The sequence below is a fragment of the Trichomycterus rosablanca genome, chromosome 27, assembly GCF_030014385.1.
Source record: "Trichomycterus rosablanca isolate fTriRos1 chromosome 27, fTriRos1.hap1, whole genome shotgun sequence".
Classification (NCBI taxonomy): Eukaryota; Metazoa; Chordata; class Actinopteri; order Siluriformes; family Trichomycteridae; genus Trichomycterus; species Trichomycterus rosablanca.
In genome coordinates, this window is record NC_086014.1 from 11,194,605 (window position 1) to 11,212,126 (window position 17,522).

General features: G+C 39.7%; 3 protein-coding genes across 3 annotated transcripts; all 3 read left to right on the top strand.

The window, feature by feature from the left end:
- The first annotated feature begins 2,500 nt into the window (after positions 1-2,500).
- Positions 2,501-4,608, top strand: s100b (S100 calcium binding protein, beta (neural)). Its single transcript, XM_062989508.1, has 3 exons — positions 2,501-2,564; positions 3,013-3,176; positions 3,712-4,608. Exons 2-3 carry the CDS (start codon positions 3,039-3,041, stop codon positions 3,859-3,861), a joined length of 288 nt encoding a protein of 95 aa, XP_062845578.1. The 5' UTR covers positions 2,501-2,564; positions 3,013-3,038; the 3' UTR covers positions 3,862-4,608.
- A 760-nt stretch (positions 4,609-5,368) lies between these two features.
- On the top strand, positions 5,369-10,692 carry mtch2 (mitochondrial carrier homolog 2). Its single transcript, XM_062989463.1, has 13 exons — positions 5,369-5,491; positions 6,533-6,617; positions 7,106-7,212; positions 7,626-7,649; positions 7,757-7,813; positions 7,992-8,049; positions 8,150-8,201; positions 8,290-8,349; positions 8,661-8,754; positions 9,260-9,307; positions 9,405-9,472; positions 9,766-9,841; positions 9,951-10,692. Exons 1-13 carry the CDS (start codon positions 5,405-5,407, stop codon positions 10,035-10,037), a joined length of 903 nt encoding a protein of 300 aa, XP_062845533.1. The 5' UTR covers positions 5,369-5,404; the 3' UTR covers positions 10,038-10,692.
- Positions 10,693-11,729: 1,037 nt separating this feature from the next.
- psmc3 (proteasome 26S subunit, ATPase 3) lies at positions 11,730-16,954 on the top strand. The gene is made up of 11 exons (XM_062989462.1): positions 11,730-11,828; positions 13,486-13,566; positions 13,846-13,971; positions 14,118-14,222; positions 14,407-14,469; positions 14,632-14,769; positions 15,045-15,188; positions 15,400-15,645; positions 15,812-15,957; positions 16,370-16,451; positions 16,602-16,954. The coding sequence occupies exons 1-11, from the start codon at positions 11,787-11,789 to the stop codon at positions 16,710-16,712; spliced, it is 1,284 nt and encodes a 427-aa protein (XP_062845532.1). The 5' UTR covers positions 11,730-11,786; the 3' UTR covers positions 16,713-16,954.
- Positions 16,955-17,522: the final 568 nt, after the last annotated feature.

Consider the following 17,522-nt stretch of genomic DNA (forward strand, 5'->3'; position numbering starts at 1 on the left):
TACGCCGCACACTACATCAAATTGGTCTGCATGGCTGTCACCCCAGAAGGAAGCCTCTTCTGAAGTCTCTACACAAGAAAGCCCGCAAACAGTTTGCTGAAGACATGTCAACAAAGGACATGGATTACTGGAACCATGTCCTATGGTCTGATGAGACCAAGATTAATTTGTTTGGTTCAGATGGTCTCAAGCATGAGTTTCCCTCCGGAAACTGGGTCGCAGGGCAGTGTTCCAGCATGATAATGACCCCAAACACACCTCTAAGACGACCACTGCTTTATTGAAGAGGCTGAGGGTAAAGGTGATGGACTGGCCAAGCATGTCTCCAGACCTAAACCCGATAGAACATCTTTGGGGCATCCTCAAGCGGAAGGTGGAGGAGTGCAAAGTCTCGAATATCCGCCAGCTCTGTGATGTCGTCATGGAGGAGTGGAAAAGCATTCCAGTGGCAACCTGTGAAGCTCTGGTAAACTCCATGCCCAGGAGAGTTAAGGCAGTTCTGGGAAATAATGGTGGCCACACAAAATATTGACACTTCAGGAACTTTCACTAAGGGGTGTACTCACTTTTGTTGCCGGTGGTTTAGACATTAATGGCTGTATATTGAGTTATTTTGAGGGAAGAATAAATTTACACTGTTATATAAGCTGCACACAGACTACTTTTCATTGTGTCAAAGTGTCATTTTGTCAGTGTTGTCCCATGAAAAGATATACTTAAATATCTGCAGAAATGTGAGTTGTGTACTCACTTTTGTGATACACTGTAGTTAGAATTTGCCATACTACTGTATAATAGTTGCCCTCATTAATTGCCCTCATATAGTCCATATTATTATTATATATTGTTTTTGCTCTGAGCTCCTGTAACACTCGAATTTCTCCCATGGGGATCAATAAAGGAATCTTATGCTATGTCATAATGTTTAACAATTTCTGGGGCAGCATCATGGCTCGGTGGGTAGCACTATTGCCTCACAGCAAGAAGATCCTGGGTTCGATTGCCAGGTGGAGCAGTCAGGGTCCTTTCTGTGTGGAGTTTGCATGATCTCCCATGTCTGTGTGGGTTGCCTCCAAGAGCTCTGGTTTCCTCCCACAGTCCAAAGATGTGCAAGTGAGGTAATTGGACTTGAACTGATTAATCTTGTGTAACCAGTAACTACCTGTTCTGTCATGAATGTAAGTTATTCATTTAGAGAGGTGATTAAATAAGTCATTTGTCCACTCGTTTTGCACTGTCACCTCACAGCAAGAAGGTCCTCTGTTCCCTGGGGTTGAGATCTACTGCTTAACACCATTCTGTACAATAAACCTTAAACTTGAGTCCCCGAATTGTGAACACATAGTGAACAAATAGTGGAAGCTGTGTAAATGGCATTGTGGTATTACAACCTTAGCCAGGATGAAGTGTATAGTAAAGATTAATAAATAAGTGAATGAGTAACATTACTTCTTGATTTAATATGATGTTCAGTTCCAGTGTTTACCTATGCAGTCTGCATGACTGGCCATGTGGTGTAGTAAGCTAAAAAATGTTGCTAAACAGCATGACTGAACACACACTATACAGCTATTTAGTTCTCTATGGTGGGGTTTAGGACACTGTCCATAAATAAAAAAAGGGGAAGAAGAGAATGTTTACAATAAATGACGCAGCATGACTGGCATTTGCTTAATGGTGGCATCACGTCATTCTTTTTCAGAACAGCTCATGTAAACACACACACAAACACACAATATGCATTCACTCTCTGTTCACAACACACTTCTGGTAAAACAAAAGAAACTTTAATTAACATTCTCCATCACACACTTCCCATCACACTCGCTTTTGTTGTCCGCTGAGAGCCATGGCAACAGGAGACATTTGGGTATGTGTGTGTGGGCGCCTGGAAAGGAGTTGCTGAATTTTTTGCTACACGACACAGACAAAGTTTATGTACACTTATACAGTTGAGGACAAAAGTTTACTTACACTGATAAAAGACATCAAGGCTGTTTTGGACTTACAATTGTGACGAAATACAATCCATGCAGTTCAAGGTTAAGGGAATTAACCCTCAAGGGTCTAATAGTGGAAGCCTGACAGTGGTTGGGATGTTGGTTCAATAATTTATAACCACTTTCATCTCAAATTGCCTTCATTCCAGTTTTTTTTGTAACATCTTTCAGGCATCAGTTCCAGAATTTGTTTGTATTAACAAAAACACCATCAATCATCTTACCAACATCTTGAGTTTGCAGTTTAGGTTTCAATGCTGGTCAAATTGAATTTACAAAGAATTTATTTCTGTTTTTATTTGCATTTTACAGACCGTCCTAACTGTTCTGGAATTGGTTGGTACATCAGATCACAAACATGTCACATAACATGAAATACACAATCAGAAGAAAATCTTGCACCCTCATTGGTTTATACAGTTGAATGGCAGTAATTAATTATGGAGTGGTCTAGTCTGAACCTATAAAAGCTTCTTTCTCAAATCCCTCCCTTCCTCGCTCTGTCCTTTCTTTATTCCTCATCTGACCACCACATATCACTTTGTTCTTTTCTATTCCTGCTTGGTAAGTCTTTTTATTAATGTTTCTTTCTTAATTATTCAAATTACATGCATTTTGGAACAAATACAAGTCTAGTGTATTAATCTGCGTATTATTGTTGTTACAAATAAATTATAAATGTATTTGTCCACTTTGTAGATGTTGAAATACAGTTGTAAAGTACAAAATGTATTGATTTATAGACAGACAGAATTAATCTAGATTGAGAAATAATACACAAATACATTTTTAATACATTCAAATATTAAAATAAATTAATACATTTGATTATATTGGTCTGTTAATAAGTATGTTACTAAATATGTAAATAAATATTTACCAGCGTGATCGAGAGCCTGAGCCCACCACTTGAGACCCACTGTATTTGTAGTGAATATGTGCTTTATTATGCTTCAATCATATGAGGTTCATATAATCATATTTTGTCTGTTGTTATGTTTCGGTTCTAAAGGTTCGTCTACACGAGTGTGTGTAAACATGTCGGATTTAGAGCACTGCCTCGACACCATCATCCATGTCTTCCAGAAATACTCTGAGAAAGAAGGAGATAAACACACACTGAAGAAAAGTGAGCTGAGGGAACTGCTTACACATGAACTGCCATCACTCACCCAGGTACTCTTCACTATTACTCATTTGTTATTAGACAGATATAAACCTGTTTATTCATTGAACTTTATATTTAAAAGGTAATACATTTAACATATTGAAAAAACACAAACAGGGCGCTCGGGTGGTGTAGAGGTCTGGTATGCCAGCCCACCTTGCCTGATCCGAGTTTTGGCTGGCTGGGCATCTGCACAGACATAATTGGCTATATCTGAGAATTGGAGGATGGCCAAAGCCCTGCAGTCATGGCTTGTGCCCAGTGTTTCCTGGAGAAACTGGACCTGCCGAGTATACAGTGTTTCATGACAGAAACTTCTGGCACAAAAGATACTGTATATTTTAAATGTATATTCCACCCAGCACCTTGCCCCTCGTCACTGGGCTTCTTATAGTCTTTGTGTGTTCTTGAGGGTTTTTACTTAGTTACTCTTACTTTACAAAACCATGCAAAAGGTGGATTGACTGCACAAGTCCCATCATTTTCCTTTCTTTACATTAATGTTCTCGCTCTCTCCTTGTCTCTCTTGCTTTCTCTGAGCAGAATATAAAAGACCCGTCCTCGTTTGATTCTCTGATGGAGAGCCTCGATGCTGATGGAGACGCCGAGGTCGACTTTCAGGAGTTTATGACCTTTGTCGCCATGGTGACCATATGCTGCAATGAGTTCTTCGAACATCACGAGGATGAATGAGATGAAACAGGAGATGATAAAGAATCAAAGGATTTCACTGGTTTAGTCTATATGGATGTAAGATTAAATGTAAATGTAGTCTTGTAGATGTGCATTTATAACTTCTCTTTATTACAATTAATATTATTTGTAGTGGTAAATGATTGATAGAATGTGGCTGGTTTATCTTACCAGACTATATTTTACAGACTAACTGGTTTTGACTCACTTTATCTGGTTTATCTGATTTAATTAATCTAAAAAAATCTAACTGATTTTGACTCATGTTGGCTTGTTAACTGGGTTTCTCTTGACTGTGTCTGTTTAGTTGGACAGGTTTTAACCGAACTTTACTAAGTGGTTTTGACTGACTTGTTTTTAATCAAGGCTGTAATCACAATATATATTGATTAGGATTTACTGGGTCCCAACTTTATTGTGTTACTGGTTATATGCTGTGTTTTAGTTTGAAATGTAAATCAGTAAAGACTTCAATGATAGCTGCTAAAAGTAAATTTAAAGCCTTTGACAAATCAACCATTTATTTAGAGCAACCAAAGTAGAATACTTCATTTTGATGGGCCAATCAAGGCATTGTGGAGTTGTGTTACTGTATTTCTAAATTTGTGTAACAAGAAATTGTTTATGTGTCTACGTATTCACCAAGTTACTGTTCACCTTGTCGTTATTTACCATCATTGGAAATGTAAGTGGGGAATTATTGTACTTTCAAGCTTGTAACCAATAATAAAATTATTTCAAATTACATTCTCTGTTTTAGCTCTATAAGTATCACACATGTGAGAAAAATACATTTGCCTATATGTATAAATTTTGTTTTTAGATCTTTGGTTTTGTTTTATTGACATATTGGTAAACTTCCCTTGGTGGTATAGGTGCTGATTTCTATTGTTTAATTATTATTATTTTTATTTCTTGTAAGAATGTCTATACTGATGAGCCAAAACTTTAGGACCGGTAGGTCCTGATGAAAGTGAACCTGATGAAGTGGGATGAGATTCGATCTTTTGACTGATCTGTGTTTTGACTGATCACCATCAAAATCCCCATATAAATATTTTTAGTAATTATTTCTGATGCTAATGAAATTTTAAACACTTTGTGTAACTTACCAGTCTCATTTTTACATGAGAAAATTAGTATACATCAAACTTATAGTACGGTATAATACCAAACTTGTAGTATGGTGTGTTACTACATTGCTCTCAGTGAGTTTGGGAAAACGGACCCACCGAGACCCTGACCAGATAAAGTGGCAGTAAAACATGAAAATAAATGCAACATTACACTTAGTGCAGCGGCCTGTTTGCTGAACCACCAGAGTTACATCTATAAACCTATTCATTAATTTAAAGAAAAGTATTAACATTGACATAATATTGGTAAAAACAAACATACATATTAGTGCCCTAAGTAGTGCCCTAAGTAGTGCCCTAAATAGTGAGCTAGGATGGTTTTGGACGTACCGGTTTTTCCTGAGTGAGGAAAAAATACCCGTATGTGCTACTCGATTAGCCGCATTGCATTGGATAGACGTTCAATAATGGCGGACACATATAGCCAAATAGTTTTAGGGTCTGGACTAACTGTCCTTTCTCATCCTCTTATGTACATCAAGGTTCTAGTTCAGGTAAGAGTGCTTGTTCTTTCTTTACGAAAGTCACCAGGCTAAATGTTTACCTTTCCTGCAATATTTCATTCATGGAAGCCGCTGTCAGGTAGCTACTTGCTAGCTTGACATTTAATAACGATAAACGTGACAAGTCTTACAGACAGACAGTGTTACGCGTCTGCATCTAATTTTTTTATAAATGCTGATTTTATTCTTCATTTATGTTTTATCCTCTGCATGACGTCCCTGTCAGCAATCTCCTAATTAACCTGTCACCGATGCTAACATTGGGTTAGGGCTGAGTATCAAATGGTTATCTGTTCCGTACGTAGGCGAACTACATATGTGGTGAATGAATGGCTTGTACACCCGCATAGTGCACTACGGTATACATAACTCGCCATTTGAAACGCTGCCCTGTAGTAGTACGCAGAAATAGAAAGGTTACGGGCCAACCGGCCGACAGAATTAGCGAGTCTAGAAAATGTTTTTAGCTCTATAATCTGGTCAGTTAATGTCATTGTGTTTACATCTAAGCAGACAGGTTTTTAAAAGCAGTAGAAAATTAGCCTATAGCTGATTTTGACCATGTCCTTTACTATGGCTGAAGTAGTTGAAGGTGATCCCTATCATTTTGGTTTTACTTAATCTTACAAATATATTGATATATTATGGAAGATGCTAAAATTCAAGCAAAAATCGAATCCAGCAGTTTACAGTACAAGAAAGGCAATGTTGGCAAGCTTATATGTATGTATAAGCTACTTTTTCCTATTTATCTGGGCTTGGGACCTGCGCTGAGGGTGCACTGATGTGTGTTCTCATGGGTTAGTTTCACGTGTCGTCATTTGCTTTTTGTTTTTGTGTACCTGGAACTCGGGCACTGTGTTTTTCATTATTATGCCACTCGAGCTCATGTTGGTAAACTAAATCAGGTGAAGATAAGTAAGGGCTTCTGACCACGTCCAACAGCTTTAAAATGTAAATTGTGCAGGACACCAGTGTTCTTCCATCAAACTGAAATGTACACAGGCTAAAATGTTTTATTCTTGTCTTAAGGTTGGACATGAACCTCATCCACCTACACTTGGCAGAAACTTGTTTGGCAGACAGGTCTACCAGCTTCCTGGACTCTTTGCGTACGGTAAGAACCTTGTGCAGTCCAAATCTATCAATGTGTCCCAAAGGATAGTCTTTTAAATCTCCTATTTTAGAAAAAAGATATTTTGCTTTGCCTTTAACAAAAAACTGATGACATTATAGTGATCCTGAATTGTTGTAACCTAGATTTCCAGCTGGAAACAATCTGTGTAGCATGAATGACCTTTTAGTTATTTACAACACTTATGTTTCATGAATAGCACCGGACCATCACTGCACTGCCAAGGCAACTGTATCAGTGGGACATTGGTTGTAGGAGCAGAAGTATATGGGACAGCTATAATTACACCACATATATTATTATTATTGCTTGAATGAATTATCTTATCTTTACATAGATGGATAGTTGATAAGCAGCCTTCGTACTTTACACACATTATGGCATCAAGTGTGGCTTATGACACCATACATAAGTGCTGGTTGACGTCAGCAAAATGTTCAGGCTGTAATGTTTTTTTATTTGTTTTACAGCTAAACACATAATAAAGATTGATGGAAAGAAGGGTCTGTTCAAGGGTCTTACCCCCAGACTGTTCGCAGGGACCATCGGCACGGTTGTTCATAGTAAAGTCCTGCAGGTAAGCACAAATGCGTGTTGCTCTTTGGTAAGTTCTGATGGGCCGTAGTTCTGTCTCCTGTCTAGTGCACACATACATGTTTTTTTCGCTGGAACACACATACAACAAACATCAAGGTTAAAATGCTGCTTTTTTTATTTTTTATTTTTCTGGATTTGCTGCCCTTTATCTTCTAATTTAGACATTCCCTATTCCCAATTGTCAATCCACTGCCACTTGCTCTAATCTGACCAAGGATAGCTGGATTCCCACACACCTCATTGGACACACATCCATATGGTGCATTATTTGCCAGATTAATTATGAATGCAGTTTCTAAACACTGGTTGTGTACTAGTTGTTTTGCTGTTGGATTAGGTAGGTTATCCATACACAGCTTTCATTAATGCCGAACTTTGTCTTTTCTTTTTAAGAAATGCCAAGAGAGCAAACTTGAGGTAAGGCCAACATACAATGTGCGTTTGTAGTATTCTTCTGTAGTTTTGTGTTCTTGAATGAAGATCTGTAATTGGTTGTTTTTCTGTCTTATGTGTTTTTGTTGCAGGTCATGGGTGTTGGTCAGAAGTCAGAGGAGGGCTCGTTGCAGCATGTTGTCAATGAGGTAAGCCTAGCATTAGATTAAATAGGAGGTGCTTTTACTTTTGCCTGCCCTGCACATTATACAGGTGCTCCTTTCAGCATATGTTACCGTTATTAGATATTTCTGTATTTATTCTAAATGCAGGTCATTATTGATCTACAATAATTACACATACAATATGATATATTTATCATCACAGACAACAAGAGAGATGATCGCACGCTCTTGTGCCACAGTCGTCACACATCCATTTCACGGTATTGCCCCTTGATTTTTGTTTGCTTTTATTTTTATTAAAAATGTGACTGCTTTGTTTTTTTAATTTTTTTGCTAAACATTTTTATTATTCTGTTACAGTAATAACCCTCAGATGCATGGTCCAGTTTATCGGAAGAGAGACCAAGTACAGGTCAGTCTCTCTCACATGTTCCCACTCTTACGCTTTTAATTGTATGTTGTCATATTTTTCTGCTCACGTTCTCTGTTGCTTGTTTTAGTGGCATCTTTGACTCCGTCGTCACGATTTACAAAGAAGAAGGAATCCTCGGGTTCTTCACGTAAGTACTTGCCTTCTGAGTCTCATTCTATGTCCAACTCAATTCCTTGCTAAGCCGCCACTGGCACTTGTCAGTGCCGGTCCCAAACACGAATACAAATAGGTGGGTTGTGTCAGGAAAAGGCATCCGGCATAAGAACTGTGCTGGAATGCGGATCAGATCCGCTGTGGCGACTCCTAAATACGAAGATTATTTTTTAGTACTCGTTAGGCTTGTTACACATCATAACATGTTTGAATTAATCTAAGACATTATTAAGTTAAGCCATGTTTGCTCATGTTCATAACTTTATGTATTTGTGTGTGTCACAGTGGCCTAGTTCCCCGGCTTCTGGCCGACATCTTTTCACTATGGATCTGCAACATGCTTGCTCACTTTATCAACACACACATCTTAGATGAGTCCGTAAGTATGACTGGAACTAGTGTGTAAACTGATCAAACTGTCTTATAGAATTGTTTGCCCCTTTTCTATTGCATGGAACCTTACAAACATAACCAGCACAGATCCAAAGCCAGTAAATACGGTACAAGACTGTAAACCTCTTTATTTTTCCATGGTACTGCTGTACTGACCTCTGCTACCCTGTGTATTGAATTCTATGTGAATTAGTTAGATATTAGTTAGTGTTAGTTATTAGTGTTGAATCACTTATTTAAAAGGGTAATGTAATGGAAAGGGGGCTAGAACAAGGGGCTAAAAGAAGGATCAGACTGCTGATGGCCATGCTAGCATAAATCAAATCCCAATTTTTTTTTATACTAACATCCACTGATTATTGATACAATTGCAATTGGAAATATCCATTCCTGCCTCTCATTAATTAACAATAATAACCTATTATCAAAGTAATCCTTAATTGCATCCCTAATGTGGTATTTTAAAGCAATCTCATTTTTCATGGTTCTAGATGAGTCACACGAGCGAAATGAAGAACTGTTCTCAGGCAGCCACTGGGGTGAGTATCGTTACTGGAACTATTGGAAAAAAGTCACGCACTGTGATTGTCTACCAGTGTTTGATTATACATTTCTCTCTCACTATTTCTCATTCAGTTTTTTGCTGGTATCCTGACATACCCCTTTGTCTTGGTCTCCAACTTGATGGCAGTCAATAACTGTGGGTAAGTGATGGAGCTACAATCATGACGCCGATCTGTGCTGTAGGTCTGCATACATAAGACGTGACTTTTTCTTTATTAACTGAAATGATCATTTTGTGTTTCTACTCCGGTTCTCTTTGTCATATGAAATTTCATTTGAAAATCTAAAATAAATGTGCTAAATATGTTGAAAATAGAGGAGAAAAAGACACACAGTTCACAAACAGTGGACAGTCCACCTACAGACGCTTGCTTTAATCTGTGTAGTGTTTACAATGTTTTCTTTAATTCCCTTTTCTGTTCTCTCGTTCTAGGTTAGTAGGTGGTTCTCGACCTTATGCCGAAATCTATCCCACCTGGTTGGACTGCTGGAAGCATCTCAGCCGAGAGGTCTGTAAATATTCATATTCAGCCTGTTCCTAAATTTAAAATATACTTCAAGACGACCTTTGTTCAACACTGTTTAGACTGTTTTTGCTCTCTTTTTGATCTATTTCAGGGCAATATGAGCAGAGGAAACAGTTTATTCTTCAGGAAGGCACCGGTGGGGAAGACGTACGCCATCGAACAGAAGCGATTCTTTTGAATAGGGTGAATTAAGGCGTAACCTAGAGATTTGAGATGACCTGTGTGGAGGAACTGCTAATCTTTTGTATGCACTTGTTTAAAGTAAAGCTTTCGTTTTTGGGTAATCAGTCTGTCAGTTTTTCTCAACAACCTCAGATTGAAACTGTATTGTAAGATGTCATGAGATACAAAACATACAGCATAGAAAATCAGTAGTAACGTTTTCTAATTATATGAGAGATAATTAAAAGAATACGTCGCTCCATCTCCATTTTCCAGTACGGCAATATAGAAGCCATAGCTTGATTATCGATTTCTGATCTTAATCTTTCCAAAACAAACTTTCCCTTGTGTTTTATGTATCTGATTGGATTTCGATCATCAATCACACTGTCACCACCTTGGCGGTTTAATTAAACCGACCGACTGATTCATCGAAAAGAAGTTCCTCTTGTGCGAAAGCTGATCATGTGGCTTGTGAGACGGCGAGATTCATCTGTCCTGCTAAATAGGGGGACTCATGTTTGGGGTGGGGTGGGGGTTACACACCTGCTAGTTTAGTCGGAATGGTTTGGACAGATTAAGGATAAGTGCCACTGCCTGCTCAGATGCATTTTGGTTGTAAATGTGAATGAACATATAATTGATCTGAATAAATGAAGAAATGCCTTTTCTTTGCTTGTAATGCCTTTTTCTTTTGTGTGTGTGTGTGTGCCAGCTTTTTTTGGAAAATGTCATTTTTTAAAAGATAAAGAGTTAAAAATGTAGTATAAAAGCAATGATCATTGTATTAATAATATAAATAATAATAAGATGGTTGGGTGTCTACACACAGACATGATTGGCTATGTCAGAGGCAGAGGGATTGGGCCCTGAGGGATGGTGACCCTGATCAGAATAAAGTTGCAGTAAAACATGAAAATGAAATGAAGTTAAATAAAGTGATTCTGGTCGGGCATCTACATACAGACTTATTTGGCTATGTCTAAGCGAGGCAAGGGAGTGGGTTTGAGTAGCTGAGGATCTATTATGGACACATTGCACCCATTGATTCCAGGAAAACTGGACCCTGTGTGAACCCTGATCATAATAAAGCTGTGAACATGAATGAATAAAATAGTATTATTATTATTATAAAAACTACAGAGTGCAGCTCAGCAATGGCAGAATATGTGGTGGGATAGATGATCTTTTGCTAGGATAGATGTGTGCACGATCATGAATTTGTTGGTGGTGTGAAGACTTGCTCATGTGACATGACTGTGTGGAAGCAGATGCAAATGTGTTGCCAGGTGGTTACCAGGTTTTGCTTGTTGGCTGTTGAGGTTTTCTTAGTCACAGTGGGAGGGTTATAGACTGACCTTTGGAAGAGTGGCTCAGTGGGTAGCACTGTCGCCTCACAGCAAGAAGGTCCTGGGTTTGATTCCCAGGTGGAGCTGTATGGGTCATTTCTTTGTGGAGTTTGCATGTTCTCCACATGTCTGTGTGGGTTTTCTCTGGGAGTTCAGTCTTCCTCACAATTGGAGCTACTAAAAATGGCCCTAGATTTGTATGCATATGTGTGTGTGTGTTTGCCCTGTTATGAACTGGTGATCTGTCTGGGGTGTTTCCTACCTTTCGCCCAGTTGAATCGTACCCACCGCGACCTTGAACAGGATAAAGCGGTTGTATAAAAGACAATGAATGTAGTTGATCTGCTGGCCCTGATGGGGGCGCCTAGCGGCGCTGTTTAATATAATAGAGAAACAGAAGAAACAAGCGGCGTAAGATGGCGTCTCTGAATGACAGATCAGTTTGGGATGAGGTGGAGGTTTGTTTTTTATTATTATAATAATTCACCGTGTTTAATATAATTGTAAACATAATTAAAGATAAAAGTTCGTTGCTTTTATGTATAATGAGGGTAAAACATTGGCCTGTTTGAGGGTTGCCGGTGTGTTCAGGTCTGCAGCATGACGCAGGGAATTTTGTCTCCAACCTCAACAACGGAACAATTTCGAATTTAATAAATGAAATATTTATAATTATATGGTTTACATTTAAGTTCGACAGAGTCTGAGTACTTACTTTTAATTGTTTATAGAAAAAAAACAACAATGTAAACACACTTAGCATGCTAACAGCTAAGTGGTTAGCATTTGGAAATGAGCTTCCCGTTAATAGCTGGAGAAATACGCGTTAGCTAAACTAGCTACAGAAGTTTTTAATGTATATAAAATTAACATAAAATATACAGAATTATTAGCTAGAGGTTTAATAAATACGTCTACAGTAGCATTATTAAGTAGCAGCAGTGTTAGCTAACCTTGGGTGAAGTGTTTACATTAATAGCCGTGTACGCTAGCTGTAAAATGTATGAAGTTTGAATAAAAAAAGCATTCAGCTGTATTGCAAATATATTTTTTTTATTTCATTAGAGCACTAATAGAATCAATTTATTGCTAAAATCCATACATTTCCATCCATTTATTCGCATTATTAGTTCACTTTGCCTATTTATTCTTTTATAACTGGGATATATAACATCTGTGCACATCTGTTTTAAGTTCACACTAAACTGATCTCTTTTTAAACCTAAATTAATTAGTGCTTTGATGCAAACCACTTTGAAATATTGTGTATTAGGAATTATGAGATTTGAAACATGATTATTTCATCTCACCAAACCACATTTTATATGTTAACACAGATTATTTTGGTAAACATACCTGATTTGGCACAGTTTTTATGTCTGATGCCCTTCCTGACGCAACGCTTCCATGTTGGGATCCGGGCTTGGGACCGGCACTGAGAGCGTACTGACAAGTGCACCTCTCAATGCCATTACCCCCCCACCACCACCACCAAGACAAAGCCAATCATGTCTGTCTAGACGCCCAGCTGACCAATCGCACAACTGAATTTGGGGGGAAAAAAATTTCTGAAATTCAGAACGACAGAATTAATTTTGTTAAAACTGTGTCGATGTGACGTCATGCATCACGTGATGTTGGTAAAGCTGGCAGACGTAATACGTACGAGGTTGTGTGCATACTGCACACTTGTGTACTGAAAAAGCGTACTGCTTTACCGGCCGAGCAGTGTGCCTCGAATTTAGTACGTACTGTTTAAGTATGCGGTTTGGGACACAGCCAGGGATTGGTAACAGCTAATCACAGACTCTCTCGACTTTGCAGGCATTTCTCTTGTTCTACTGACTTTGATCTTGATTTTGTTGACGTTACATCTAAGCTAATGCATTTATTCAGCCACCTCATAATGTGGTCTTACATGATAATGCATACAGGACTTTTTGAAGTGGTTTACAATCTCATTTTTCCTCTTCTCGAAAAATTCACATTCAAATTTTTAAAGAAAAAGCTCTGATTGCCCCTGACTTTGAACTTCATTAATGTTAAACCAGTATGGAACCAGTGTGTTTTCTGTTGCTGTGGAAAACTCATGCAGGCCTGTGTTGTCCTTTACAGGATGGAATTGGTGAGGAAGTCCTCAAGATGTCCACAGAGGAAATCGTGCAGCGAACGCGACTTCTGGACAGCGAGATTAAAGTAGGTGATCCCAATGTTTCTTTAAAGAAAAGCAATGTGGGAGCTCGGGTGGCACAGTGGTCTGATGCACTAGGGCACTACAGATGACTGGTGTGAAGCACTCGAGTTTGAATATCAACTGTACAGACAGTATTGGCCAAGTCTGAGGGTGGGAAAGTGACATGGGTTCCTTGCAGGTGGTTTGGGTGACAGAGGAGGATGTTCAGGACAGGGAAATAAAAGGGGGTACATGTGTTCGTAACTTGTTGTTAAACGTCTTTCTACCTGTTTCTGTTACAGATCATGAAGAGTGAAGTGCTGCGTGTCACTCATGAGCTGCAGGCTATGAAAGACAAAATCAAAGAGAACACGGAGAAGATCAAAGTGAATAAGACTCTGCCGTACCTCGTCTCCAATGTCATCGAGGTAAGCAAATGTGTTGTAACCAATTACAATCTGTACAACAGTGGCAACATGGTAGTGGTGGGTCCAGTGTTTTACACCTTAGGCTATCACTGCTCAAAAGTTTAAGTTTAAGCATGCATATGAACGCTTATCTGTGTGATTTCCAGCTTTTGGATGTTGACCCGAATGACCAGGAAGAGGATGGGGCCAACATTGATTTGGACTCTCAGAGGAAGGGCAAATGTGCCGTCATCAAAACGTCCACACGACAGGTGGGTTCGTCTTTTACTTACTAAGACAGAGGGTCTGTCTGAACCTAGTGAGCTGCCTAAGTTAGTTAGTGTAAGTAAGCTACATAGTTAGTCTCAGTAGGTTTTCAGACAGACCCAGAGTTGCTGTTTTTACCTTCTGTTAGTGTCATAATGTTCTAACATGTACTTTTCACAATTCGTACAGACCTATTTCCTGCCAGTAATTGGCTTGGTTGACGCTGAAAAATTGAAACCTGGCGATCTTGTGGTAAGTTTGCTTTTATATTACTTCTTGTTGCACGTCTCGGTTTCGATCCCGGATCTCATCCTTGTTGGCTAGCATAATAGACCACCGTGGCACCCAAGCGCTGATTATGTACGTGTTTCCCTTCAAATGTACTAGCTTGTAATGCTGTTTGTGTGTGTGCAGGGTGTCAATAAGGACTCGTATCTGATTTTGGAGACTCTGCCCACTGAATATGACTCCAGGGTAAAAGCCATGGAGGTGGATGAGAGGCCCACTGAGCAGTACAGTGACATCGGAGGTCTCGACAAGCAGATCCAGGAGGTACGTGGTGCTGTAACTAGCTATGATTAAATTTAGATCCTCTTAACACTGGTTTATTTTTGGCCTCAGGGTGCTTTAGGTACGACCTGATCGGCTGAAGCTTGGCGATGGGACTCTGTCTGTCCATTAACACATTAGGAGTGGTCCGTCTAAGCACTTTTTGTCCACAGAACAGTGTAAATAATATAATACAAAATGAAAGAAGCAAAGCCAGGCTGAAAATATTTTTAACATGTAAATATTTGTAATAATGATACATGTGTGTTTTTGTTTAGCTGGTGGAGGCAATTGTCCTCCCGATGAACCATAAGGAAAAGTTTGAGAATTTGGGCATCCAGCCTCCAAAAGGTGTTCTGATGTATGGACCTCCAGGAACTGGAAAAACCCTGTTGGCGCGAGCCTGCGCCGCACAAACCAAGGTAACACTCGTTTGAATACATCCAAGAATATACTATACTATATACTGTACTATAAGAAATAGTAATATATTTTAAGCCTATGTTATGACCATTTGATACATTCTGATACATTTTCCTATCCATGATGCTTTCAGAGTATTTTATTATCAAATACGTATCCATTCAATAATCAGTAACAATTCCACTTTTCCCATCTCGCTGTGTGTCTCAGGCAACGTTCCTGAAGCTCGCCGGCCCTCAGCTGGTGCAAATGTTCATCGGAGATGGTGCCAAGCTGGTGCGTGACGCCTTTGCCCTGGCCAAAGAGAAAGCCCCCTCGATCATCTTCATCGACGAGCTGGATGCCATCGGCACCAAGCGTTTCGACAGCGAGAAGGCCGGAGACCGAGAGGTGCAGAGGACCATGCTGGAGCTGCTGAACCAACTCGATGGCTTTCAGCCCAATATGCAAGTTAAGGTATGTCAAATTGGGTTTTTTGAGGCAAATGTTGTCTTAAAGTTAATTTATAATGATTGAAAGACCCCCCCCCCCCCAATTTTCACATATTACCATTTTTACCTTTTTTGTGATGGTTGTAATCGTTCCCCTACACAATAGGTCATGTTTAAACTCTGTGTTTCAGGTTATCGCAGCCACTAACAGAGTGGACATTTTGGACCCTGCGCTGCTGCGCTCAGGCCGACTGGACCGGAAGATCGAGTTTCCCATGCCCAACGAGGAGGCTCGTGCCCGTATTATGCAGATCCATTCACGCAAGATGAACGTCAGGTACAAACCACCTCTTCATGTCTTGTAGGACACGTCCGTTTTCTGTTATTTATTTTTTATTTTTTTTAAGGTTGTCCATGTGGTTCTTTATATACATCCACCTTTGGTCAGTGTAAAGAAGTGGTCAGGGGTTACCTTATGTAAGGGCAGAGCAACTGTCAGAGGTTGCTAGATTAAAGTAGCCAAGGGCACTCAGGCCCACTCCTGCTGAGTTCCGAGGTTTGAACCTCAGCGGTACTATCGGCCAATCAGTCAAAATAGCTTTAGTTATTAGGAGGTACACTTGTTGGTGCAATTTCCGTGCCAGTCACACAGAGGTCACTGTATTCTAATGACATTTGTTTTTGAAATGGGACGTCCAACAAGCTCACGGTCAGGTGTCCAAATACTTTTTCCTGTTTACTCTTTTCAGTCCGGATGTGAACTATGAGGAGCTGGCCCGCTGCACCGATGACTTCAACGGAGCTCAGTGTAAAGCTGTGTGCGTAGAGGCGGTAAGTGCAGCTTTTGTATTTGCATTATTTGTATTCTTGCTCTGAGCAGCAGAAAAATGCTACCAAAAGGCCAAATGGAAAATAGAATCAGCCTTCAGTCTCTGTGTTAAAGATGTGTTAAAAATAACAGTGCTGTGCTGTGTCCCCCAGGGTATGATAGCACTGCGCCGCGGGGCCACCGAGCTCAACCACGAAGACTACATGGAGGGTATTCTGGAGGTCCAGGCCAAGAAGAAAGCCAACCTGCAGTACTACGCTTAAGTCTGGGGAATGACTGTGTGTGTCGAGTGAGGGAGTGTAAGAGGTGCTGATGTGTCGGGGCAATGTGTGGAATCTGAAATGTGAAACGGAGTGGAAAACGATCGCTGCAGCCTTTCATTTTACATCTTGAACTTGGCTGCCTGTGTCACATCCCGATCGTAGAGAGCATTTTTCTGTGTACTGTTTTTTTGTCAATGTTCCTTGAGGAAAAAAACACATTAAAACATTTTTCATTAATGTAATTTTGGTTTTGTCCTCTGTTTTTAAAGGCAGCAGAAATAGACGTCTTAATTGTGTAATGTGAGGTTCATGCGTGATAACCTTCAGTAGTAAAGGTTTGGTCAGTGTTGCTGCCCTGAATGTCTATAATGTTCCCAGATTGACTTTCAGGGCCTTTTAGAAACCCTTTTCCAAAACATACCACTTTTGTCTTGGAATATAACTTCAGTAGTTTATAAGACGTCAATTCTTTGTTTAATTACAGTTTGTCAGCGGTGGAGGAATGCTAAATTGAGTATATTTACGAAATAGCACTAGTGTACCAGGGTTTGATTTCTAGGTGGAGCGGTCCTGGTCCTTTCTGTGTGGAGTTTGCATGTTCTCCCAGTGTCTCTGGGAGCTCCGGGTTCCTCCCGCAGTCCAAAGACACACAGTCAGGTTAATTGGAGATACTAAAGTACCCCTAGGTATTGCTTGCTGTGGTTTGTCCGGGGTGTTTCCTGGCTTTCGCCCAGTGAATCGCTTAGACCGCGACCCTTAATAGGGTAAAACGGTGGTAAGACGGACGATGAATGAATATAAAATGGTTTG

What these genes read in the sequence shown, in the direction of transcription:
- psmc3 (XM_062989462.1), top strand. Translation starts at nt 11,787, where the DNA reads ATGGCGTCTCTGAATGACAGATCAGTTTGGGATGAGGTGGAG. An exon ending in TGAAACCTGGCGATCTTGTG is followed by an intron (nt 14,470 to 14,631) that starts GTAAGTTTGCTT and finishes GTGTGTGTGCAG; the next exon opens with GGTGTCAATAAGGACTCGTA. An exon ending in AGCCCAATATGCAAGTTAAG is followed by an intron (nt 15,646 to 15,811) that starts GTATGTCAAATT and finishes TCTGTGTTTCAG; the next exon opens with GTTATCGCAGCCACTAACAG.
- s100b (XM_062989508.1), top strand. Translation starts at nt 3,039, where the DNA reads ATGTCGGATTTAGAGCACTGCCTCGACACCATCATCCATGTCTTCCAG. An exon ending in AACTGCCATCACTCACCCAG is followed by an intron (nt 3,177 to 3,711) that starts GTACTCTTCACT and finishes TTCTCTGAGCAG; the next exon opens with AATATAAAAGACCCGTCCTC.
- mtch2 (XM_062989463.1), top strand. Translation starts at nt 5,405, where the DNA reads ATGGCGGACACATATAGCCAAATAGTTTTAGGGTCTGGACTAACTGTC. An exon ending in TCCTGGACTCTTTGCGTACG is followed by an intron (nt 6,618 to 7,105) that starts GTAAGAACCTTG and finishes TTTGTTTTACAG; the next exon opens with CTAAACACATAATAAAGATT. An exon ending in GGAAGCATCTCAGCCGAGAG is followed by an intron (nt 9,842 to 9,950) that starts GTCTGTAAATAT and finishes GATCTATTTCAG; the next exon opens with GGCAATATGAGCAGAGGAAA.